The following is a 26,729-nucleotide window of genomic DNA, read 5'->3' on the forward strand; positions in this document are numbered from 1 at the left end:
TGACGGAAGATAAGTCTGCAGTGGTAGTAAGCAGAGGCTACAGTGGTGATGGGCGGAGAGCGGATTTAAGGCTCGTATTTCAAAACAGCCCACACCCTGAATCATTTTGTCGGATTGAAATTTATATCACTACAGAGACTTAGATGACTTCTGTTTGCAGATTGAGAGTGGAAGAGGAAAAGTTGACCTGATAACGTGACCCTTGTTAAGTGTCCTTCGTACTCTGAGCGAGGAGCAGCGGTCTTGGTCTTGTAACGCCTGATTTCCAGCATTACTTTAAGTCATACAGGTAAGCCATCACTTGTATACTTCTTTCTTGTGGGTTTGTTTTTCCTTCTTTCGTGTGCGGACAATATATGCACAAATAAGCTTATTTTATTTTTCACTTGGAGTACGTTATTTTGTATGTTTGGTTAATTGGATTATATTTAGCGTTAATTTATTCCATAATTAAAATCGTTCCTGTTTACGCGGAGAGTGAGGCGCGCAAGGCGACCTTCTGCTGCTGTACCGGATCACCCCTAGCCGAGAGGTGAGCAACCGGTCCGAAACAGACAGCAGCTGACTTGGGCTCGTGGACGTCCTTTATGTGCCTCCGACGCCGCTGCAGGTACAGTATAAGCCCACTTTAATGCGAGAACCTTGAGTGTGTTGTTGATGGCGAGGCGATGATGTGGCGCTGGTGAGTAGAGGTGAGGAGACACGTGTTTGTGGCAGGGATTAGACAAAAGCTAATGAACCGGCAAAGATTATCTCCCTCCTTCCGGCTGGTGCCCTGCGAGCGAGAAGGATGCGTCTGGTTAAGTATGGCGCAGGTTATGACGCTGGCTTAGGTTTATTATGAAATTGTATTGGTCGGCTAATAACGGTAGAGTACTCTGAAAGAAACTGGCATGGGAAGCATTAGTCCTTACATCTATACACAAGGCCGGCAATTTCACACAAGGTGGCCCAGACAAAGCACCACACACGTACACATCATCCACACTCTTAGTCTCATGGCCCACAGTACTAACGCCCCGAGGAGCTTTGGAATAGCACAGCTGGCCACACATATCAATATCAAGGCCAGACAGCATAATACTGGAAACATACCACATTTTTACTGATCTTACTGGCTGTTTGGTACTTGCAGATGTCTCGAGTTGATATGACGCAACAGAAATGGCACTGGGGAACGTTGCAAGATTTGGAATAGGTAACAGTGCCACTTGAAAGGTAATGAAGTGTTTTGGTATAGGTTAAGTTTTGTTAGGTCAAAAAATATTCCCCTAGACTAGAGCTTTTAGATATTTCGAAAGTTTAAAAAGTATGCCATTTATTGTTATCGTGAATATGCGTTTTCTCTCTCTCTCTCTCTCTCTCTCTCTCTCTCTCTCTCTCTCTCTCTCTCTCTCTCTCTCTCAACATTCGGTGGTGGTACGAGTCGCCGGTCTCAGTGCACCTGGCGATCCGTCTCTCGTGGATCCCGCAGCCAATGGACATGAGCCTGGAGAGCCTTGCATCCCTTATTTTGAGCGTCGTTTTGTATGTGTCGAGAATGTGTGTTCCCTGTCGGTTGTCATCGCGGTATAGTTGGCAAGTCTTCGGTCCCTGGTGACGGATCTGATATTGCATTACATCTACTAATTTTCTCTTCGTATTGCAGAAAAACGCCTTATTAAACTGAGGACGTGGAAATACCTCGAACTTGATATAGTGGAATGTTTAGTCATTTAGTGTAACAAGAGCTCGGGGATGGTAATCAGACTAGCGGATGGTGATTTAGTTTGTCTCATTATGGTCCATATTCAGAAACGTTTTGCGCTCTCACCGCGACTATTTTCAAAGGCCACAGAGGTGATTAGCCGTGTTCTCAATAGTGTTTCTCCTGTTAATAATGCAGAAATCTTGTTATGTCACTAGAATTATAGAAACGTCCATAAAAACTTGTAACTTGAACTAGAGCCTTTTGAAAACAGTGGAGGTGCGGCGGTGAAGGGTTTCAGAAGATGGGCCTACCTCGTTACTACCCTTACACACTCGCCAACCTTAGATGTCGAAAGAGATGGTTTATTGTAGTTTGCTAACACTTAAAACCAACACTTACTATGAAAACGATCATGATTTATATTGCATTTCCAACCAATACGGGAGGTAGTTATAGCTTGTTACTAATATTATAGTTGCATTGTATCCTTAGTAACTCACAAACTACCCAGCATTTATTATAGAAAGAAAACATTGCATTGTCTAATTGCACTATTATCATCCAGTACAAGACAAGTAATAACCCAGACATTGTTTTGAATCTCAGCACTTCCAACTTTACTCGTCAAAAATTAATGATAATGAACAAGAGTACCAGACGTAAAGACCTGAGACGCCCTCCTCGTGGCATTCGTTTCGTGTCATGTAGCCTCGTCTCGTCCTTCGAGTAACTTTATGGAGGAAAACAACCTTTATCGTCCCTTCCATTATGCCGTTACGTCTTGAGGAAGCATCAAAAGACTATTTTTCAAGAAGGTAGTTCAGAAGTGCAGGAATGCGATGAATTTTAAACACTACGCTTTTTAACTTTACTATCTAACATTTATCAATTATCGTAGTAAGAGAAAACTAGCTAGGTGTGGTCTGGTCTACGAGTACTATTGTGTTCTGGGAAGGGTACAACTGCCTGTCTGTACGATGATGTGTTGGTGCTGGTAGTGCTGGTGGGGACATCGTGCGCAGTTCACGTTACGTCACACCGCGGTCTCCAAAGAAATCCAATAACTCCCTGGGAACACCGAGATAAAGAGTGGTCTCATTAAGTCCGCGTTTTTTTTTTTTTTTTTTTTTTTTTTTTTTTTTTTTTTTTTTTATAGCAACAGCCGCCGCAAGTGACGGGAAAACACCTTGATGGGTCATCAGTCTCACATGAGTGGTTTCCTTCAAGGTTTTCCCTGCCCATTATTCCATTTATGCGGATACAATGGACAGATGGTGTGATTTAATTAGTAATTATTACTAAACGCCTTCATGTATTCTAGATTACTCAACCTAAACTCGATAGCCAATTAGCGTAACAAAGCAGGTGAAGTCATGCATGGGTACGAATCCGTTTCGAACCAGTGCGCTGAGGCAGACCCAGACAGCAGGCCGCCCGGTGCACGTGGATCAGGCTGCAGAGTGGAGCTGTTATATTAGGTATGGTTACTTGGGAAATTTATAGAATTACACCTGTTCCACATCGGCAAAGGTAACTATTGGTGTGGTAACAAGCTTCCATCATAACCGACGCAGATTTGTTAACTAACCTAACTGCCACGTGTAATATTTTTTAATTCATTCATCATTGTTATTGTTATTATTATTATTATTGATGTCGTAACTACAAATGTAGAGAGGAAGTATACGGTGTCACCAGAAAATATGGTTTCGTTTGCCAGAAAGACAGACAGACGTAGGCCTGCTGTATCTGTTAGGTTAGATTAGATCAGATAAGCCTAGATCAGGTTAGGTTGGATTAGGTTGGTTTGGTTTGGTATTACTTTGCTTAGATAAGGTTATGTTACGTAACGTTACGATAGGATATGTTAGGTATACAGTATGCATAACAGAAGCCAAGTCATTCGCAGGTGGGCAGTAAACGCACAATTATTGTACATAGGTTGACGTCACGCGGCGCCTCACCTCACTCCCTTCTTGGCACATTTATTGATCGTCTTCATAATTGCAATTAGACGAGACGCAGAGTGACTCCTTCCCTTTGTCCGGCCACTAATTAAGGTGTAGTAATCTGGGAACTAGCAGCGTGGGTGCAGGTGGCGGCGAGGTAAACACGACGACAAAGGAAAACGGGCCGCTTGAAGGAAGACTCATAATTATAGCCGGGAAGGAGGGAGGGGACGCGACAGGACTGGTGGACGGGAGGGAGGGGACGGGAAGGAAGGATGGACGGGAGGGAGGCAACGAGAAAGAACTGGTGAGCGAGAAGGAAGGGGCGGGAAGGAGGGATGGAGGGGAAGGGATTGGTGAGCGAGGAGGGATGGACGGGAAGGGACTGGTGAACGAGAAGGAAGGGGCGGGAAGGAGGGATGGAGGGGAAGGGACCGGTGAGGGAGAAGGATTATTATGCCATCAGTGATCGACAAATTAAGAGGAATGTAAATGCATGCAGAGAGAGAGAGAGAGAGAGAGAGAGAGAGAGAGAGAGAGAGAGAGAGAGAGAGAGAGAAACAAAACAGACACACACAGACAGGGACAAAACAGATACACAGACAGACAGACAGACTGGAGCAAAACACACACACACACACACACACACAGAGAGAGAGAGAGAGAGAGAGAGAGAGGAGACAAATAGGGGATGTTCAGTTAGGCATCATCCTAACAACCATTACCCCCACCTCCCTCCCCTAGGCTGCGACACGGCGAGGGAGGAGCCACCGCGCCGCCCTGGGCCTTGGTCTCGTCAGTTGGTGAATAAGACAAGACAGACAGAGTTCCCGGCGCTGCAGCAACTCCCCTTAGAGCATGTAAGTGGATTAGGGAGCTCGGACGCGCGTGGAAGAGCAAACCCTTTAGTCTCCTCTCTCCCAGTGTATCCTATCCCTTTTTTCTTTATCTTTTTAATCTAATAATGTTCCTGTGATATTTTTAGCACCTGGTTATTGCCGTGGAATAATGGAGAGAAGCTCATGAAACCTTGTAAAAAGATCACTTTTTTTTTTTAATCCTCCGTTTATTTATTTATTTATTGGTTTATATATTTGCGGTTACTCTCCATACTCGGTTGATTTCAATTTCTCCCGCCGCCTGTTTACTTTATGAAGCTTCAAAATCGTGTGACTTTTGAAGAGGACAGTCTCTCTCTCTCTCTCTCTCTCTCTCTCTCTCTCTCTCTCTCTGGTGTTAAGTCCCGCACGTGTTATAAAAGAGAGATAGTGTGGTCGAGGCTGGCTTGGTTTTATCACAGACTGCTAATAACTGTATGACACTTCTTGCTTCATTGTGAGTAAGGAACACTGGGCGGCTGTACTGTTTGCACCATGAAGTTTGAACTGCGTTATCTCTCCCTTTTGTCGTTGGTCTATTTCTAAACTTTTATCAAGTGTTGCATCAGAATATTATCTTAACCTCAATGAAGACCCTTATCAGTCAAAAGCTTAAGTGGTTCAGTTATTGCTACAAGAAAGAAAGATGTGGCATCGATTTATACTTTTGGTCGATATTCAATCAGGTTTTCTTCGTATCTTCACTGCGCCCTCTGATGGAAAGTTTGGAGTTAATTTCTCGAGGGTGTTTTCCGACATTAAATAGTCTGCATTATGTCTTCGGTGAATAATGACGGATTTGTTTGTTTTAAAAGGATTTGGATTAGTGTTGGGAGAATATTTTAAAGTATGAAACGATTCGACTCATTCCGCAAGGGTCTTCATTCTCTCTCTCTCTCTCTCTCTCTCTCTCTCTCTCTCTCTCTCTCTCTCTCTCTCTCTCTCTCTCTCTCTCTCTCTCTCAGCGCGGGACAATTATAATAACATTTCGTAGGTGTGTGTGTGTGTGTGTGTGTGTGTGTTGGCTAAAATAAGTGAGGCGCGATGGCTCCAACACAGTTTAGCTTCGTAATTTAGCTTCAGTGTAATGTATTATAGTGTGATTTTACCAAGATGTGATTATGTGATTGCTGGACACGGTGACACAACACTTGGTAAGCATCGGGCCTGCCACGCTGCTGTATTACCCCACGCCCATGCACGCTGACTAATTAAATCCCGCGTGCCATTGTTCCGCCCACAACCCCGCAAGTAGTGCAACTCTGTACCACCCACGCTACCACCTCGCCCATCCCATTGCCACTGAAACTGTTACTTGGAGGCTCAAACCGGATATCTTCATTCCTTGCCTGACTGACACCGTTAACTGACACGCTAATGATGAAAAATGAACTATGGTCTTCTTTTCTGTACCGGACATACAAAAACATTCATTGAGACGTAGATTTAACCTCCTCACGCATTAATCTAATTCTGTTAATGACACTACGGCACTTTGATCAATTTCGGGAACCCTAGACCATTTTAACTGAGCAAAAGTAAACAGCTCGATCAGTCCTGGTACTGCAGTGTTGTCTTACCAAGTTTTACCCACACCGTGCTCCAGGCCAATTTAACAAGCCTGAGGAGCCATAACAGTTGAATGGTTGCACAATTGGCGGCCGCGTACTGAGTTCTCGGAGCCAGAAAGCCGCGAGGTCTTCAAAAGATGAATTACGGGGTTGAGATGAACTTGGGCAGGATGATTGACAGGAGGTACTGGTTTATTAGTTCTGAAAATACAAGAGATGGTGATGAGCATTGTCGAGTGGTAATAAGAGAAGAAAAGTTAGAAGACATTGTAGTAGTAGTAATAGTAATAATAGGTAAGAGGAGGAGGAGGAAGAATTGTCGTGTAGTAGTAGTAGTAGAAGGAGGAGGAGGGCTAGGAATAGGAACCATTGTCGTGTAGTAGTAGTAGTAGGTAGGAGGAGGAAGAATTGTCGAGTAGTAGTTGTAGGAGGAGGAGGAGGAGGGTTAGATGTTATCATCGAGGTAGTAGGAGGAGGAGGAAGGGGGGGAGGAGGCATTGTCGAATAGTAGTAGTAGGAGGAGGAGGAGGAGGGGTAAGGCTAGAAATAGAAAGCATTGTTGTTGTGTAGTAGTAGGAGGAGGAGGAGAAGGAGAAGGAGAAGGAGAAGGAGAAGGAGGAGTGGTAACACAGCCATCGAAGCTCGAGATTGAACAATTTGCCGTTGATTTCTAAACTACGAAACACATTATACCAGAATAGATCTCAGCACGAGTATTGCCAGCTTGCAAGAACTTCAAACAAGAATACAAAGAATACAAAAGATACAAAGCCAGAACATCAAATCAAACAGTACGAAAAAAAAAAAAAAATCATTGTATTCTAACTAAGACTGGTAATTGGCTGAAATGTCGCGTATACGTGACCGTGGCGCATCTACTTGTGTTAGTGATGGTGATAAGGTAAGACTAAATGGCGCAGTTAGGTGGAGGAACGAAACAGGGTACAGCTGGAGAATGTAGTAAGTGCACGCTTGAATGTTATCTGTACATGGTCGTGTGGCGCGAATCTGATGGCTGATGAGAGGCGATAAGAATGAAGGAAGATGACACGAAATGGCATTGTTATCAGATTAAACAAAAGCGAGAGATAAAGGTAAGAAAGGAGTGGAGATGGAGAACCTTACGAGAGAGAGAGAGAGAGAGAGAGAGAGAGAGAGAGAGAGAGACTGTGAATGTGTGCTCGCGAAACAGTCAGACAATAAATACTTCCAGGTAACGAGAAATCAAGTGACAGGATGCTAATTGCTTCAACAGCATTTCACGTGGAACAAACTGTTACGATTTCCGTTTTTTTTTTTTTTCTTTTTTTTTTTTTTTTTTATGCACATTACGCGATAGACGACTGCCAGCCAGAGGGAAATGTAGCAAGACCCGGCACGTCGTTGCAAGCGGCTGGTGAAAGCAATTAAGGGGAAGAGCAGGGAAGGGAAAACGGTTTAGCTTAGTTCGTATTAAAGATTGCACTTGTGGCTGCACTTGGGGCGTGACTGGACTTGCTTGCCTTAGCTGGGATCCTGACGCAGCATCGACGAATTTAGTCCCGGTAGAGAGAGAGAGAGAGAGAGAGAGAGAGAGAGAGAGAGAGAGAGAGAGAGAGAGAGAGAGAGAGTGGGGGGGGAAGGCCTGGGTGGAAATAAATGGAAGGTTTTAAGCGAGACCTTCGAACACTTGATAAAGAAGGATGAAAGAGAGAAAGGGAGAGAAAATAAAAGCAGTAAAGTATAGAAATATAGTGAGAAATGTAAAAGAAAAGCAAGTACTTGGATCTAAAAGTGATGGAAAGCTGAGGAGGAGGAGGAGTAAGAAGAAGAGCTGAGTACTGCAAGGGGAGGGTTGGAAGAGGATAGGGAGAGCGTGGCTAGCCTGGTGTATGAGGCTAGGAAATTAGTGTGTTTACAGAACGGTAGAATCAGATGCATGGGGCTCTTGGGTCATTCTTGTGAGGCGCTGAGAATCTTCGGAGAGGTCTTGTCAGTTAACCAAGTATTATGTATTTTAGTACTGGTGGGGGTGGTAGCAGTACAATGTTGTCAGGTTAAGGGGACATATATAAACCAAGTACTTTTTCTATGAATCCGGCGTTTTCAAGTGCTACATTCTCTACTTTCTCTCCTAGAAGAAAGGGTTTATACCTTAGGGCGCTTTTTTTTTTTTTTTTTTCTTCCCCCGTGTGGGGACGTAGGACGTCGTGGGCTTGCTGGAACCATAAAGATTGTAAGGCCAACAATGGCTGCGTATTCATTTGTTGATTATTTTCTGTGTACCATTTCCATACGTATGTAATTTGTTCATTTTTTGTACCTTGTCCACTTGTATTAATTTGCTTGTGTTTGTTCGTCCCTCAGTCACTCGGGAATGTTGGAGTGGAGGTTGTCTTACTGGTTGAGTTCTCAAGTTCATTGTCGTAAAAATATTGAAGAGGTTTGTTTGTCGCTTTACGAGACGAAGTGAAAATTTCCCTTCAGGAGAGCAATTTTCCTCCATTCCCGCTGCGTAGTGGAGAAGAAAGAGGGAGAGAGAGCGCGAGCGAGCAGACTTTAATTACCGTGAGTGGTGTCTCGTTGCTCCTCGGAAGTGACCAGCGGCACCGGAGATCTGACGGAGATTCCGGTAGGCGGGAGGCTCTTGGCTCACGGCGGAGACCAGCTGGCGGTGGGGCACAAGCAGTAGTCAGTCTGGGGAAGCAAGGAGCAGGCCACGCCATTCCTTATGTGAGTGGTGTGGTAATGTGGTGCTCCTTGAAGTGTTGTGTAGGAGGGTTGGCTGATGGATGCATCGTAGCTGATGCGGTGCGTGGCTTCAGTAAATTTTCATGCGCCATACAAAAAAAACTACACTCAGTCCGAGGCAGAGTAAAGTTACTGCTGTATCCACTTGTAAAGAGACGCGGCGTGTTGATATACTAGAACAAAAGCACTGCCCGTTCTTGAGTCCCGTTGTATCTTGTTATTCTCCTCGGTGGTCACTTGTCTGTCATCCACCAGGCTCTTGTAATCTTGGTACCTTGTTTCGTGTTTATATTCTTCTTCCCGTATTTACTTTTTTCTTTCTTACTTCCTTTTTCATTCTTGTCTCTTATTCTTCTTACGTGTCTCATCTCTTCTTGGTGTTTCTTCATTACCTTTTATTTGGGTTTTCAAAGATGGATTTATTTTCACGTTAGCTTATCAAGAATCCTACACCGTCAGTGGGAAAAGATCGGATGACATTCGTTTCTTTTGACTAATTCTAGATGAATTCATTAAACAAAATTAAAACGGGCACAGAATGGCCTGAACTAATCCATCTCTTCTTTTGCTGTGACTGGTCTTTCAAAATCACGCTATATACTCCCCCCAGACCATTTCATAAAGCTGGAAGGGAAGCCACAGTAGCCAAAGAGTTAATCACATGCATTGACTTTCCGTTCCATCCATATATGCCCTCAGAAACTCGCCTCTCTCTCTCTCTCTCTCTCTCTCTCTCTCTCTCTCTCTCTCTCTCTCTCTCTCTCTCACATCTCGTAATTTCCAAGCTGCTGTCACTGGACTTAACGTTCCGGTGACTTCTTCATTACCAGCGGTGTGCTCGTGCTTGTGTGCTCGTGGCAGCGGGAGTGTGACCTCCGCCCTCCATGTCTCGTTAATGTTTCACTCGGACCACGTCTCGTTTTCCTCGAACTCGCTCAGGAAATACAAAGGGGAGCTCAAAATATGATCTTGTGTTTGCGTTATCGTATGTAAACACTGCACATGGGGATGATTAGGGTTAGTTGCGCGCTCTCTCCTTTCTTCTCTTCTCTCTGCTCATCTCTTCTCTTCTCTTCTCTTCTCTTCTCCCAAAAGCTAAACTGTCGCTACACTTCCTTTCAGACAACGCCAAAATTAAAGTTTAGGTAAGAATGAGCAGAGACTGACGTGCACACAGGAACACGAGGCAACATCACTATTCCCGCCAGCCAGATGTCATCCTCGTCTCAGGGAACTCAGGCTAGGTTGGAGAGGGAATGGTAGCGTGAGGTGGAGGAGGAAAAAAGGATACTAGTGGTGGAAGAGGAGAAGGAAAGGAAAGCAAGAGGTGGAGTTGCAAATAGAAGGCGAGAGGCTGTGGAGTAGGGAAATGTGAAAGGAGGAAAGGAAGACGAGAACGAAGTGAAGGAGGAAGAGTAAGGAAAGACGAGAAATGAAGGAGAAATTAAAGTAAGAGGATGTGGAGGAAAGTAAGATGAGAGATGGAGTGGAGGAGGAGGAGGAAAGTAGGATAACAGATGGTGAAGGGTGAGGAATGGGAAGCGAGAGATGAAGGATGCGTGAGAAAAGGGAAACGAGAGGTGGAATCCGATGAGGGAAGGGATACAAGCAATAGGTGGAGAGGCTGTTGGCTGTTGGCTGTTACCGCTGAGGCTGGACGCTGGCTGAGGCTCCCTGCGCCGCTGCCTCGGACGGGGAAGAAAAATAACAATTAATTTAACTGATGCACGAACAAAGGCTGCAGTCCACCGCTCGTCCCCTTAAGGCCGCCACCGAGTCCCTTTGTGAAGCGGCCATGTTGCAATTCCGGACCCGAACAAAGGAGGCCCAGAGAGAGAGAGAGAGAGAGAGAGAGAGAGAGAGAGAGAGAGAGAGAGAGAGAGAGAGAGAGAGATTTCCGACAAGCACATGCAAACACGTACTGAGAAAACAGGCTCGGGGACAGACAGTTGGCGGGAAATGCGAGAAGGAAAGTATGGTATTGAGGCACAAATTAGAGGAGCAAAGATGCGAGGGGGCGAGGGACAGGCTGCTTACTACACAGCAGGCAGGGAAGGAGGGAGGGAGAGTGGAAGGGAGGAGGAGAGGCAAGTCGTGAACACAGTGGCGCTTGAGTTGTTAATCCCAGACGCCTGACAGCCACGGGAGGTCAGAGTAATTACTCATTTTCTCGCTCTACCTCCTCCTCCTAGTCTTTGTCATTTTTTCAATACAGATTGATAAGTCTGGTAGTCCGATAAGCTTTCTGGCTTTTTGCAGTTCCCCGTATGTTCTCGTGATTCCTCCTCCTCCTCCTCCTCCTCCTCCTCCTCCTCCTCCTCCTCCTCCTCCTCCTCCTCCTCCTCCTCCTCCTCCTCCTCCTCCTCCTCTAATATCGCGAGGTGAGATTCATCCATCCGTATTTAATTCATTAACAGGAGCAAATTGTCTGTGCTTGATGCAGGCATTCAAGACTGTAAATTAATCAGACAACACAGCACCGAACACGGAGCTTGTTTGGACGTGGAATCAGGGCGACGCAGAGAGACAGTATTGTGACCAGTGACCTCGGTGATGCATCTTTATTTTCATAGGAGTAGCATATCAGGTACTTGCTTTCATCTTACAGTCTTGTTGTTGCCTTAAGAGAAACATTCATGCTCCCAGTTCTCTCCGTTTGTCTCCATGCTAACCTTTTTTTAAGTCCTTTGAATGTTAACGAAGGAATAGAATAAAGGGAAAGTTATGACAGGTGTAAGAATAGAGTAGAAATTTATGAAAGGACTTGAGAGGTCGAAGAAAGCAATATAATCTAGCAGAATGAATATAAAGAGATAAATGACAAAGGAATGAAGTGAGAGGTAACAGAGAAGTGAGGAAGAGAGATCCCGTATTACCAAACATCAAAGGAGAACAGAATAGAAGTTAATAAAAAGTAGTTGACAAGATCTCAGAAAGCATTGAAATCTGTTAAAGGGAAAAATGACAGAAGGGAAAGAAGAGACAGACAGCAAGGGAGTGAGAAGGAGCGACCCATGTCAACAAACAATAGAGGAAAATACAGGTAGCAAGTAAGTGAGGAAGAGCGACACCATATGAACAAACGAGAGAAGAAAATGGGAAGACCATCCATTCAGCTGGGGGTTAGGCGCTCAGCTGGAGTGAGTCTGATACCGAAAAATGTTTACAAAAATGCACTAAAGCAGAAAATCTTCGTAGGACAGTATTTTATTTTACCGGGACTAAAGAATGTTTTATTTATATACCTCCTCCTTATTTATATGCCTCATTCTCAATGTGTGTGTGTGTAAAACAGACAAATACGAGGAAGACTCAAACTATTAAAATATCTTAAGTTTTCGAAATGTTGCAATGTACTTTTTTTCTCTCTCTCGCTCAGCTTTCGTAAATGTTAAGGCAGCGTGCGTGTAAATCTCGCTTCATCAATATTCTCAAGTTTGCTGGAAATAACCTTTTGTCAGGTGGTGAGGCGCGTCTGCTCGTAGAATATTTTGTAAGTATGGGAAGAAAGCTTTAGTTAAGAGTTAAGTTGAAGGGTATTGAACATGTACCAGAGCTCTCTGTTGCAGTGCCCAGTTCATTGCTACGCGGGACTTCTGAGCATGTTGCCTTCCCCTCCCCTTGCAGTGAGTTGGCACGGTCACGCACTCATTGTTGCTTGTCCGTGACGGAAACTTAACTCGTATATTTCTCCTTGCACGATAATACTGAACTTTCGAACGTTGTCTTGTATCTCATTTTTATTCCTGCGCGCCGAGGCCACGGGTTGGGATGCAGCAGGCCAGTTCCAGCAGTGTTTGTAGGTATGTGGTGTATAATATGTATATAAAAACTGACAATTCCTTTGCCTATTTACATTTATAAACTGAATTACAAGTCAAACGCTGGACATGCAATTCAATTAAGTGATTTTTAAAAGTCTGGAAGTTTAATCTGAATTCCATTACTAAAATTAACCATGAATAACTTTTTAATGGTGGAATAGCAATGCGCTCCAGGAAGTTTATGTTGCCACTTTTGGAAAACGCAACTTGCACTCTTTAAGTCGGAAGTAAATTTATGGCGTGTGCTATGAGGCGGTGGCTGGGACGGGACGGGGCGGTGCGGGAGGGCAGCAGCGGCGCCTCTGTGGCCTCTCTGGGAATCTGGTGATGTTATGCATATAGCGAAGACGTCTAAACTGTGAACTGAGCGTCTTTATTCCAACGGTACTTCCCTGTGCATTACAATATTAGATAGTCTGCCGTCGGTTCATGCGCGACCCAAGGAATTGACGTGGCGGGGGAGAGAAGCGTGAAGACTCTTAACTACACTATTTTCTCCTCACATCCTTGGCTTCCTTGTGCTGCTTTCTTCAGTATTTTTTTTTATTTCAATTTATTTCATGTATACACTTCAGTACTTCGTGTCCAGAACCTCAGTGTACTCACCGCCCATTTACCCGGGTAATTCAGCTACCACGCTCATTCCACCGTTCCAGTTATTTTCTTCGGTTTTTACTTAATTTTCCTTCAGTTTCATTCATGCATACACTCCACGAAATAATTGCTGCGTCCCATGTGTCCAAAACCTCAATAATAACACTGTAATGTACTTGCACACGTCATGATTTACCTGTTCAACCACTCCGCATTCACTCCTCTTCCAGCTACGTATTTTCTTCAGTGTTCCATTCCCATAGATATCACCAGGTGCGAAATTCATCACCTGGACACCACCACAAGATTTCCCCGTGAACATTCCCTAGACTACCTCAAAAGTCATTTCCTCATTGATGAATTCCGAGGTTAGGTTGGCGGAGTTCGTCATTGGTAGTTTTTCTTTTTTTTTTTTTCTTTTTTACGGGTGGAATTTAATTGAAAGCCGCCTCCTCCTCCTCCTCCTCCTCCTCCTCCTCCTCCTCCTCCTCCTCCTCCTCCTCCTCCCATTATTCATGCTAGGTTAGATTGGAGAATATTTTGTCTTGGCGTTGCATTTACAAAAAATTCCCTCATATTTTAGGTTAGTTTAGGGGAAATTAAGATCATATTAGGCTGGGTAATCAATTTGTTAGGGTGGCATTCACAAAAAGAAATCCCCATTACATATAGGATTAGTTTAGGAAGCAATTTACCATTTGTGGAATTATTTTACGGATTTACTTATGTTCTTTATGTGGAATTTGCAAAACGAAATTCCCAATTATAAGTTTTGGGAAGTGAAGGTTGAATTATTTTAGTGAATTACTTTACTCATGTTGTTCTCGTGTGGATTTTCTTTTTTTTTTTTCTCTCTCTCCACTTTACTCCTTTTATGTTCTCGTGTGGAATTTACAAAAAGTCCAATCCCCAGCCCTCGTGTCCCCCCGCCCACCATCCCCACCAGTGCTGCACTAACCTGCCACCGCTGCCGGATCCAAAAATACATTGTCATGCACGCCGCGACAACCCGTCCCCGGCTCCCCGTCACTAAAAACACAGTCATGATGCACAACGCTTTATTGAACGCCGGCCCGCCCTAATGGGAGTCGGTTTTAGATATCAACATTTGCATTACAACGGACGGTATGAGTTTTGCATTAATGCTCTTCGGATTGCAGCGCGTAAACTAACACGAATTTCAGGTTTTACAGTGTTGTGAGCGATGCTTATTTTATTCCTTTCTTTTATTTTTTTTTTTTTTATGCCTGAAGGAGACCGACCGTGACAAAAAAATGGGGAAGAAAGCGTTAATTTGTCGTCGCTTCTCCCCTACAAAAAAAAAAAAAATTAATAATAATAATAAAGGATAAAAAAAATCATATCCATCAATCACCCTATGTAAATATAATAATCTTTCCATTTTCCAGGGACGACACTCACAATGAGGCACCTCGGCTGACAGAGACGCCGGCAGTTTGACGTAACCTATCTGTGAATGGGGATCTGTAGGAGAGAAAATGTGGCGCAGAGATGAGTGAGTGTGAGCTGGGATTGTTGGTGGTGGTATTTGTGGTTGTGGTGTGTGGACAGTTTAACCCTTTCAGTAGTACTAGAGTGTGTTATGTTCCTGTGTGGAGTTTACAAAGAAACCCAATTGCACTTGAAAATAAGCTCCCCTGCCTTACTTAACTTAACCTAATGTAAATCGTGGGAGGCTTCTAAGTGAATTCTACCCACGAAGGTTCCTCTTATTATGTCCGAGAGAGAGAGAGAGAGAGAGAGAGAGAGAGAGAGAGAGAGAGAGAGAGAGTGGGGGGGGGGAGGTCGGGGGGGACGTACCAATTTCATTCGCCACGTATCTTACTTAAGTGATACGCAATTATTTCTCTTCAAGTACCGATAAATGTCCGTTCCAGTTTGTGTATGTCCCGCTTGCGCTCACTCCGCCATTCGCCTTTAACTATCAGTGCTGGCCCGATATTAAAGCAGCGGCCTCCTCCTCCTCCTCCTCCTCCTCCTCCTCCTCCTCCTCCTAATTTCCAGCGTCATCTCCCGTTACCCTCCGTTATTAGTACTGAAAGCTTATCTTGTTAGTGTTTAAAACTCCAAGCCAAACCAAGCGTTTCTCTCTCTCTCTCTCTCTCTCTCTCTCTCTCTCTCTCTCTCTCTCTCTCTCTCTCTCTCTCTCTCGACTTTTTTCGCCCTCTCCTCCATCACGCATCATTCCTCATTCCACTGCCTCCACTTAACATCGTGCTCGCTGGCCATTCTTCTCACCCTCTTTCCTCCGATTAGAGTGAGAACGGTGGCGATACGGGCTTGTGGCGCCTCTTTGCGGGGAAGGGAAAGGGAGAGGGGAGAGTAATTTCGAAATAGTTCTCTAAATAGTTCAAATTTAACTGTGTAAAACATTAATCCAGATCATTCATGACATCTTTCTCTCAACAAAGATGCAACAGAAAAGCATAAATAAAGTTTGTATCCATTTTACTGTGTGTGTGTGTGTGTGTGGTTACGCTACATCGTGTGGAGGAATAATTACAAACATGACCTGAGTGCCAGAAATTAAGCAGCAGCGTAGCAGTGTTCACCTCTCACCGAATTATTTCAGTGCACGTGGCGGAAAAACACAATGATTTCTTACCAATTCATCCCTTGCTATTCTGTATCACTGGCACGCCCTGTGAGGAGCGGTACAAAACAGTTCAATAGATCAACCCCACACAAAGTATTACAACAATAAACTAGAGAACAAAGTGTATTGCCACTGTGCCATAACTTGAGGACCTGTGAGTGACATTCTTGTGTACCACAATTACAATTCCCTTGCATGCTTCAAGAGTCCACTGAGAAATTTGGGCGCATTTCATTTCAGACGTTTTCTTGATTAGATTCATATAAATTTCACCAAACTACATTTTCTATTTTATTTATTACTTTTCCTCCCTTTTTTGTTTCCTCCCTTCTTTATTTTGTAAGTCTCCTCTTGTCTTCTACCCTGCATTTTTTTTCATTTATTATTCCGTTACAACGTTTAGAACCATTCTTCTTTTATTGATGATTTTTTCCTCGTCTCTTCCTCTGTCCATTCTTGTATCCTTCTCATTCATTATTGCGTTTTTTAAAACAATTCCTTCTTTGTACATATTAATGATGTTTATTCCCTGCACAGGCAAGCGTGGCGGGGACGCGAGGAAAAAGTGAGACCTGCTGTTGGACTTACGAGTGTTTTGTGACAACCAGTAAGCACTGAGGCTTGAGAATCTTGGTTACCCTCTCTCTCTCTCTCTCTCTCTCTCTCTCTCTCTCTCTCTCTCTCTCTCTCTCTCTCTCTCTCTCTCTCTCTCTCTCTCTCTCTCTCTCTCTCTCTCTCTCTCTCCACCGGGACTAAATTCGTCGATGCTGCGTCAGGGTTCCTCTCCTCTCCTCTCTCTCTGGTGTTATTTGCGTAATATATATATATATATAGTATATATATATATATATATATATATATATATATATATATATATATATATATATATATATATATATATATATATATATATATATATATATATATATATATATATATATATATATATATATATATATATATATATATATATATATATATATATATATATATATATATATATATATATATATATATATATATATATATATATATATATATATATATTATTTTCTCAATAAGCACGCACTGAAAATATAAACAATTATTATTATGGTAAATAAAAACATGCCCCTAGCTGACCTTCTATCGGCTTCTTTCCCGCATTGTAACTCAATCATTTTCTCTCTCCACTTTCTTCCTTACTTTCTTGTTTCTCTCCCTAGTTTCTCTCCCTGATCATTTTCTCTCCACTTCCTTGATTAATTTCTTCCTTCTCTCTCTCCATCCCTCCCTCCCTCTCATCTATTTGGCTACTCCAGTCCTCCCCTCCTTGAACACACACACAGACACACACTATCTATTCTTTATTTTCTAAGCATCCAAAATTAAGCAGTGCAGTTCTTATCCTTATCCTCTTTTTTTTCCGCATGCCAAATTAAAAATAGAAAAAATAATTATGACGTTTCATCACCTCCTCTTACATCTGAATAATAAACTGCTGGCCTCCACACACACAAATTCACACCAACACACAAAATTATCCCTTTCTTTTCTCCTCCCTCTCTTTTTTTTTTCCAGCATCCAAAAATGAAATTCAAGCCCCGTAATGGAATTCAATATTACGCATAAAATTCTAGCTAACTCGAGCTGGCCATTTGCATACAAGCGACGCCGCCCGTTGGTCTGTGGATGGCGGGTGAGAGAGAGAGAGAGGGGGATCTGGCGGGATTTCAAAGGGTATAGGAGTGGATTGGTCGTTTATCGAATTAATTAACTGTTTACTACCTTTCCTGTTTTCTGGCTTCTAATTGTATGCTCTTGGATCTCCGTGACTCTGAATGTGAGAGTGTACATGTGAGTGAGTTGCCGTATAGTGTATCTTTAACGGCTGTTTTTCAGTGTGCAGGGTTAACATGTTTTCTCATTTGTTTCGATGTATGCGTGTCTCTTTTCCTGCTGGTGTGGATGCAGTTTTCTCTCTCTCTCTCTCTCTCTCTCTCTCTCTCTCTCTCTCCTCTCTCTCCTCTCTCTCTCTCTCTCTCTCTCTCTCTCTCTCTCTCTCTCTCTCTCTCTCTCTCTCTCTCTCTCTCTCTCTCTCTCTCTCTCTCTCTCTCTCTCGTTTCAGGTCCTTTCATCGCAGCGCTTGGGTGTGTGTGTGTGTTTACACCTCTCTAGATAACAAATATAAAATCGTTAAGCAAACACTAGAGAGAGAGTTTTGTTTGTTTATCACATGCGGGTATTATATATTTTCTCACCCACATGAAGGGAAGATGAAATGTTGAATAAATAATGCGTTTCAGTAAGAATATTATAGCTATCAGTATGTGGTGTCCATTGTAGTAGTATATCAATAGGAAGAGGTGGTGGTGTGGCAAGTCCCATGGATATATTACTTGAACCATGTTATTATTATACCTTGGCAACTTCAAAAACGAGTCAATTACGTTTTTTTAATTCTAGGTCATGTGTATGTAATGAAGTAACTAAGGCGTCGGCAACTACCACCCCCCTTTTAAACAAGAGGGAGCAGCGCAACTACTCGACAACCTCGTTCACCCAGACTGGCCCTGTCGAGCCAGCCGCGTCTTCGGCTGCTGGGACTTCGTTCGTTTCTCGCCGTCAAGTTTCGTTTCGCCAGGATTGAATACCTACCTCTTCCTCCCCTTCCTCGGCATTTTGAAGGGAAAACGCTAAACAGAAATAAGTACAATGTATTAGGTATGTTACTCTACTATTTACTACGGCTGTACATCATCCGAGACACACGATAATAATGGAATAGACAGGGATTTGAGGGTATCCACAAATATTTATCCCTGACATGAAAGCTGCTCTCTTGCGGGACGTCAAGGGCAGGAAACAGCCACAGTCTTCACCAACCCTGGGGGAGAGAGAGAGAGAGAGAGAGAGAGAGAGAGAGAGAGAGAGAGAGAGAGAGAGAGAGAGAGAGAGCCCAAGACCTGGTGGAATCTGGTAAAGGAGCAGCAAGGAGCATGTCACCGCGAGACTCTTCCTCCACTCAACAGACCTCCTCTCACCACCGTCTTCACATCTTGACAGAGAGAAGAAGTGGTACTCAGTATAGAAGGAAGCGTGTGTGGTCCCGGTCCACAAGGAGGAGGGAGAGGAGAGACATAGACAGACAGACAGACAGACAGACAGATAGACAGAGTCTCTCTCCCCGGCAGAGGCTAAGGATCTCTATCCCACCCGGTCCACAAGGAGGAGGGAGAGAGAGAGACAGACAGACAGACAGAGTCTCTCTCCCCCGGCAGAGGCTAAGGATCTCTATCCCACCTCTATCCCTCATTGTTTCTATGAATTGTCCCAAAAGGGACAAGACATAGTGACAACAGTTTAGATCCCCACTAATAAAATAACCTTTGGTGTACTTGTAGGTAGGTATCTGGCCGGGTATCTCTTAGGTAGGTATCTGGCCGGGTATCTCATAGGTATCATCAACAAGATCTTGAAGATAATGAGGGGAGGGGAATGGGGTTAGTCTACTGTGTTCATGAGTGGAAGGACAAAAATCTCAAAATTACTCATACCTTGAACTTGGTTGGGAGTGGTGGTCTCAGGCACCAGAACTGCGCCAATTATCTTTTCCAGTCGGGATTCGTCCCTCGCCTAGTTACTGTATCGCAAAGATCCATTTCACCTTTAAATCAATTTCTCAGTTTCTATGAAAAGCCTAAATGGTACATGACGAATCTACCAAGATTTTTTTCTTGGTGACTGTCACATTCAAGAAGGAAAAGGGTGGGAACCATTTTGTACATGGTTAACTTTTTAAATTTGGTGTATACTGTGTGATGTGTATATTGTGTGATAAGATTAGTAATCTAGAGTGACATACTTCTTGCCAATCTGTTCGCTCAATCTGTTCGCTCTTAAGTTTTCTGTATTGCTAATACTCCCAAAATTTATAGCCTGAGCCTGCAGTATTTTTGTAACTGAGAAACTGATCGAAAGCGAAATAAATCTTCAGCCATGAAAGAAGCCTTTGCCAGGCATGAGGTTCAGGGAGAACAGGACCAACACCTTAGACATTTTAAGGCCGTGATAATCGCCATTGCAAGAAATCATTTTATAGACCTTTATTCTCCCGGTCATTGCAGATTATTCCCTCTCGTGAGAATTTTGTGGTACTTAAAGTGTTCATAAAAGACTTAATTGCATTTCGTATTAGGCCGAACTCCTTCAGAGAGTGGTGGAAGCGATCCTCGCCCAGATGTTCAGGTTACAGTGAGGATTCTGCACTGTTTGCCACCATTGTCATTAGTCCCTTTTCAGCAATTTGTAAACATACTGAGGAGTTTATCAGAAGGCGAGATAAATCAAGCCTAACCTCGGGCCAGGAAGTCGAGCCCCTTGGGAAAACAGAGGAACGGCACCTTGGACATCCTGACCGGCCAGGAAGTCGAGCCCCTTGGGAAAACAGAGGGACAGCACCTTGGACATCGTGACCGGCTATTGTACTCCCAGTTACTATACACAGCCAACCAGCAGGAGATATCCACACATACAAACGTCGACGTCCCTCCCCTCACCTATAGACTGGTGCTACATTGGTCTCCTCAACTTACATCTGTAATAGATGCTAGTTCAATTTTGAGAGGGTTACTGATATCAGGCTTAAAGAGTGCTTACATATCTAGAGACAATTATGTAAACTTGGTCAGATGAGCATGTCTTTGAAACACTTATCGAGGCTATGGTTCTCGTTTTCTTCTTCTTCTTCTTCTTCTTCTTCTTCTTCTTCTTCTTCTTCTTCTTCTTCTTCTTCTTCTTCTTCTTCTTCTTCTTCTTCTTCTTCTTCTTCTTCTTCTTCTTCTTCTTCTTCTTCTTCTTCTTCTTCTTCTTCTTCTTCTTCTTCTTCTTCTTCTTCTTCTTCTTCTTCTTCTTCTTCTTCTTCTTCTTCTTCTTCTTCTTCTTCTTCTTCTTCTTCTTCTTCTTCTTCTTCTTCTTCTTCTTCTTCTTCTTCTTCTTCTTCTTCTTCTTCTTCTTCTTCTTCTTCTTCTTCTTCTTCTTCTTCTTCTTCTTCTTCTTCTTCTTCTTCTTCTTCTTCTTCTTCTTCTTCTTCTTCTTCTTCTTCTTCTTCTCTCTCTCTCTCTCTCTCTCTCTCTCTCTCTCTCTCTCTCTCTCTCTCTCTCTCTCTCTCTCTCTCTCTCTCTCTCTCTCTCTCTCTCTCTCTCTCTCTCTCTCTCTCTCTCTCTCTCTCTCTCTCTCTCTCTCTCTCTCTCTCTCTCTCTCTCTCTCTCTCTCTCTCTCTCTCTCTCTCTCTCTCTCTCTCTCTCTCTCTCTCTCACACACACACACACACACACACAGGCCCACAGTATGTTTACGAACCACAGACTTGGCACTCACAGACCTCCTGGCCCACACAGTATGCTTACGAACCACAGACTGGGCACTTACAGACCTCCTGGCCCACAGCATGTTTATGAACCACAGACTTGGCACTCATAGACCTCCTGGTATCTGTTTGAGAGAAGAACGAATATTATGTACAAGGGACACTGGCGAAGGTCATAAGAAATACATTAAAAAAAAATTTAAAGCCCACAGACGCCACTGCGCATGCGCACTATATCGAGGAGACTTATTTTATATATTTTTTACGTATTATCAACTACTATTTGAGGTTTCATTGACAAATTACTATTGCTTCACTGTATGTGGATATGTTAGGATTGATATGGAGCAAGTAAACAAGAGTAGTGAGTGATAAGAGAGCACCAAAACTTTCTCCCTGTGCAAGTGGCAAGTCCTACCACCATGTTATGTATTTTACGCATTATCAACATCGTTATGGAGTTGACAAATTACTGATGCTCCATTGTCTGTGGAATATTTTAAGGATAAAACATGGTAGTAGGACTTGACATATGCAATGGGAGAAGATTTTGATGTTCTGTTATCCCCCACTACTCTTTTATTTCCCACTATTTTATTTGCTGCATTCCTATCTTGAAATATTCGTTGTTTACCTAACTAAACAGAGCTAAAGACAGAAATGTCTTATAGAGACCCTTTACTGTTGAGCTAGGGTTGGAGAGGCCCTATGCTGAGCTCAAGGCCAGGCTAGGTATACGCTGAGTTCGTGGTGACATAGTGTGATAGAGGGGTCCCTTAAGAATGGTTTTCAGATAAGTTTGATATGGATAAGAGCAAGGCCTTCCCTCTTCTTATCTCTTAAGGTACCTTAATTGTCTTTTTTTTTTTTTTTTTAAATCATTCTCACAAATATCAGAAGTGTTAAGATGGAAAGATGTGCTACAGATTTCAATCCTCATAAGGCAAGCATTTAGAGATTACATGAAAACTACAGGGGTCACAGCCAACATTTTTCGCCATCAAATTATCAAACTCTGATGCACATCCAGACCAAGCTATGGCAAATTTATTCTTTCCGTTTCTAATTGCAATATCTGCTGCTTTTAAGAAATGGTGTCCTATTAACACTTGTTTTATTTATATGGCTTTCTTTGCATTAGTTCAGGTGAGTTGGTGAGTGAAGTAAAGCAGGCACCAGTGGGAAGTCAGGCGATCAGCTGCTCTCCGCCTTACCAGTCTCGGCCGACACCTCGCACATCCTCGCTTCCCACTTCCCCCACAGTGATTACATACCCATTCAACTAGCAACTACCAATTAACAATTTAAAAATCAGGCGCAGTAGTCTGTTCGTTACAATATATTGGATATTTCCCAAGTAACAAAAAAAAAAATCAAATACAGGCGGGCGGAATCGGAGTGCTCTTGGTTCACTCAATAGATGCTGCTCTAAAAAGTAATCCATCGGTATCTGGCATCTCATGGGCTGCAATTAATTTTTATGCCAGATTTCGGTTCTGGCCCCAGCTCAGCTGGGGGCTTCATTCGCTACGATGGCCCCACAGAGTGTGGTAGCACTGCGCCATGTGAGAGAGGACGAGCTGGACGCACTGAAAGCGAGGCTGGCCCGTCACCTGCCTCACTCTGTCGTTGTGAGTACACACCTGCACGTGAATGGTCCATAAAGGCTTTTCTTTTATCTTGCCTTGAATAGCAGACTAACGTCGTTTTGTGTCAAGGTGTATGGCGGCTTGAGTTTGGCGGCACGCTACGGCCTACATTCTTTCCGACCTGCCTCTATCCTGGTGCCCGTCGGCCCGCGCCCTTCCTGCCTCACCATCATCGCTCCCATAGGATCCGGCGTGAGTATACATTGTGCACGTAGCCACTGTCCAGCATGCTGCCGAGTAGCGAGTACATAGGACGCCGGGCAGCTGGAGGTAAGCATATGGCTGGCCACCATAGTAAGACGGCCCTACTTTGGTGATGCAATCTACATCACCATGAAAGAGTCTGCCTGTGAGGGACACCACGACACCATACGAGTGGATCATGTGAAGTAACTGTCGATTGAAGTTTTCATTGCAACACATGAAAATCTCCTCCACTTACAGCTGAGGGGGAGCAGTTGTTCTTGATGCGCGACAACACGGCTGAACGTCTGACTTTACAGGACACGCAGTGCATCGAGGTGTTCTGGAGCCCTGAGGAGCACACTGTCAAGGATGTAGCTCAGTACCTTTCTCTCATCCCTGACCTGGACTGGAGTCAGCCCCAGGCCTTGATAGGCTTTCCTAGAATCCTGTTGCCGGCAGTGAGTGTTCACTTTTCGTATTTCTATCTACACTAGGTAAAAACGATGTAGTGTGTGTCCAAAGACAAATGAAAAGTTATTGTATTACTGATTACTGACAGCACCATTTCCTCTCACTGTCTCATTATCACGTCTACCGCAGCTCCAGTCGCTGGACAGCATCGGCGGCCGGCGGGTGCAGGTTCATTTGAAGCATGAGGGACATGTATACAACCTCGAGGCGCCTGCTATAATAGGCACTAAGTAAGTGAAGCGGAAGCATGCTCCATCGATTATTATTTTGTTGAACAGTACTCAATCCTGACATTTTTAACTTTAGAGTTGACGGTACAGGTGTTGCGGTTCACTGTTGCAGGCTGCCTCCAGCATACCACATGTCCAGCCTGAACGAGGACGAGGCGTCGGTGGTTTGGACAAACTGGGAATTCAACTTTCTTGACTCTGAGGACAATATCAGGCATGATATCGCCCACTTCCCGTCCATCGGTATCCGTGAGCGCAGCCTCACCGAAAGTGCAGGGTCACTACAGGAGGCGGCAAAGGAAACACTAGTGTCATGGATTCGCACAACCAAAAATGGATGGATGGGCAACACCTTCACGCTGCCGCACCATCGTCGCAGAAGCCTGGCAAGCAGAGCCACCCTGGCCCTGGCCCGTCAGATGCTGCAGGAGGGTTTCTTCGCTATCGTTGCCATTGAAGACATCAATACCGCTTCCGTAAAATTCCACGAGAGTCTTGGTTTCAAGAGGCAGTGTGCGATTGCTGTGGTTGTGCTGGTGCCCGCTGAGACCACAGGCCAAGATTATTTAGAATAGGGTGACCGTGATATAATTTATCACCGAAGTCAAATGTTGGCTGGTAACCAATTTCTGCCCACTAGATGCTTGTCATTCTCCACATCTCGGCAAGTAAATCTCATTTCACCACAATGCACCCGGATCTAAATGACACAATTTTTTATGGGCTTTGATGCGTTTGGAGTGATTCTGACATGAATTTCCGTCGCAAATATAGATGTTCTTAAATATCCATTATAACCTCCTAACAAAGGAAGAGTTTCCTCCTTTGTTAGGAGACAATCTCCTACCTGCCGCTCTGCAGTGAGGACATTTCAATACTAAATCTAACCTAACGAACGTGAGAATTGGAGCCTCCAAAGTTCGCTAATGGCCACAATAAGCTCTCGTTGGGTTGGGTGAAACTTGGGATTTCAGACGAAAATGCATTGAGTAAACTCTCAGAATTTTTCAGGCAATGAAAAGATAAAATTCTCTAGGACATTATTGTGAAGTAAAGTGCCACCCAGTATACTACTTTGTGCAGTCCCTAATTTACGCAGTAGAACTGACTTAATATTCAGAGTAGTTTTTAAGATCTTGAAATATTGCAGCTTAGACGAAGCAAAAAAACTTTTCATCAAATAATCTTATAATTTTCAGACCAATTCGGCTTTTACTTATAACGAAATAAAAAAGTTCTCATTCAGCTTCATTATTATCTCCTCTAGTCAGCCTGTGATAAAGGGAGCCTGGTTGCACAATGTATTGAAGATTGTTATGAATTAGGTAATGGAGAGAGAGAGAGAGAGAGAGAGAGTGTGTGTGTGTGTGTGTGTGTGAGAGAGAGAGGACGGGGGGGAATGATAACTATCGAAAAACTACCTAGATCATAAGTTTATTTGGAGAGATTCACAAATTACGCTTGCAATATACTGTAAATACAAAACTCGCTTAAATACAAATATTGAGACTCACTGGTGAAATCAGCAACAGCAGCAGTGGTGTGGCGGTGGCTTGTGTGGCCAGGACGAGGATGAGGACGTGGAGGCGGAGGAGGAAAGAAGGTGGTAGAGGACGAGGAAGATACCAGAATGAGACGACAGACGATGAAATCGAGATTATGAGGAAGAAGGATTTTGAAAGAGTAGATAACGAGAGATAATAATGAATAAGAAAGACGATAAAGAAACGAAGAACGATACCGAAATTTAAAGAGACAAAAAGTCTGAGGAAAGTGGAGAGGAGGGAGAAAAGAGAAGACAAAAAACGAAGAGAGAAGACAAAAAACGAAGGAAAAACAGGAATAAGGACGATGCGGGAAGACGAGGGCAAGGGAGAAGAGGAAGGTGAAAAAGAGGGCGAAGACGAGGAAGAGTAAGAACAAACTACAGTAGGACTATGAAGAGGCCGATGAAAGAGAAGTCCTCTCACCACCGCTAACAACACCTTGATCCCCCAAAGGACACTCTACATTCCTTGTATCACTCTCACTCTGCCTCACTCTCATGCTCCGAAGTGAAAGTGAACCAGAGAACGAGCAATGAAGTCGAGAAAAGGAGAGAGGAAATTATATTAAAATAGGACGTATCTTAGAAGCAAGAGTGATGTTTGTTGATTTCTCTCGAGTCTAAAAAAAAATAAATAAAAATAAATAAAAATAAAATAAATAGAATAACCGGTTAATAGGCGTTTTAAGCTGCGGAACAACTTATAGGACCTTCCCCCAGCTGCTGGGGTGTTCTAATTTTTAGACACGTCGCAGACCTGGGGCCGTACCTACGAAGAATACTTAATATTGTTAAGTAAACTTAGCAGGCGAAATCTTTAAATCTTACATTTTAGTAGTAGCGAAATGCTGAAGTCCTACCTTCTTAAACACTTACTCTGCCGAAGTACACTTAGCGGATAACGAAGTTACGTTAAATATTCACAATCAAGATAGACGCACCACAATAAAGAGAGAGGAGACGGAGACCAAGGATGTATAAGCCTAGAAAAGACCTTTTAAATGTGAAGACGCTGAACTCGCAAAAAGGTACAAACTGGGCCGTGAGGGGATAATGCTGGTGTGCGATATGGTGACAGATGCCATCGCACCCAAGACCAACAGGAGCAAGGCAATAAGTGTGGAAATGAAGGTGGCCACAACACTGCAGTATTTGGCTACTGGGAAAATGTAGCTCTGCAGTGGCGATGACCTTGGCTTATCCCAGCAAGCCATTATTAGTCAAGCGATAGGGCAAACTTTGGATACCCTTGTAATACCAACCTTCGTGAGAAGATTTATAAAATTCCCAATCAGTCTAGGTGATATTCAGCGAAACCAAATTGACTTCATAGCAACTGGTGGCTTCCCTGAGTGGTGAGAGCCACAGATGGTACACATATTAAGATAAAAAATAAATAAATATAATTGAATACTTCACAAACACACACATCAGGGGTGTTCAATGT

The 26,729-nt window shown here is 43.5% G+C and overlaps 1 protein-coding gene and 1 long non-coding RNA gene across 11 annotated transcripts in view; one reads left to right on the forward strand and one right to left on the reverse strand.

The window, feature by feature from the left end:
- On the forward strand, positions 1-24,981 carry LOC135105907 (uncharacterized). Of its 9 annotated transcripts, XM_064014583.1 has the most exons (12): positions 1-289; positions 479-610; positions 1,136-1,218; positions 4,384-4,499; positions 14,646-14,752; positions 16,391-16,460; positions 18,299-18,556; positions 22,342-22,831; positions 22,919-23,041; positions 23,353-23,493; positions 23,636-23,736; positions 23,849-24,981. In XM_064014583.1, exons 8-12 carry the CDS (start codon positions 22,733-22,735, stop codon positions 24,309-24,311), a joined length of 927 nt encoding a protein of 308 aa, XP_063870653.1. In that variant the 5' UTR covers positions 1-289; positions 479-610; positions 1,136-1,218; positions 4,384-4,499; positions 14,646-14,752; positions 16,391-16,460; positions 18,299-18,556; positions 22,342-22,732; the 3' UTR covers positions 24,312-24,981. The 9 variants fall into 9 exon arrangements, with proteins under 9 accessions (XP_063870653.1, XP_063870651.1, XP_063870659.1 ...); XM_064014581.1 differs by lacking the exon at positions 1,136-1,218 and having other exon boundaries at positions 477-610; XM_064014585.1 differs by lacking the exons at positions 1-289; positions 479-610 and adding an exon at positions 634-682.
- LOC135105908 (uncharacterized) overlaps positions 21,055-26,729 on the reverse strand; it is an 8,660-nt gene continuing 2,985 nt past the window's right edge. For both annotated transcript variants that reach the window (XR_010271046.1, XR_010271045.1), the window contains exon 2: positions 21,055-21,325. This is a non-coding gene — a long non-coding RNA (uncharacterized LOC135105908). The remainder of the gene's footprint in view (positions 21,326-26,729) is intronic.

This window comes from Scylla paramamosain, chromosome 12, assembly GCF_035594125.1.
Source record: "Scylla paramamosain isolate STU-SP2022 chromosome 12, ASM3559412v1, whole genome shotgun sequence".
NCBI classification, from domain to species: Eukaryota; Metazoa; Arthropoda; class Malacostraca; order Decapoda; family Portunidae; genus Scylla; species Scylla paramamosain.

What these genes read in the sequence shown, in the direction of transcription:
- LOC135105907 (XM_064014581.1), top strand. Translation starts at nt 22,733, where the DNA reads ATGGCCCCACAGAGTGTGGTAGCACTGCGCCATGTGAGAGAGGACGAG. An exon ending in ACCTGCCTCACTCTGTCGTT is followed by an intron (nt 22,832 to 22,918) that starts GTGAGTACACAC and finishes TTTTGTGTCAAG; the next exon opens with GTGTATGGCGGCTTGAGTTT. An exon ending in CCTGCTATAATAGGCACTAA is followed by an intron (nt 23,737 to 23,848) that starts GTAAGTGAAGCG and finishes TCACTGTTGCAG; the next exon opens with GCTGCCTCCAGCATACCACA.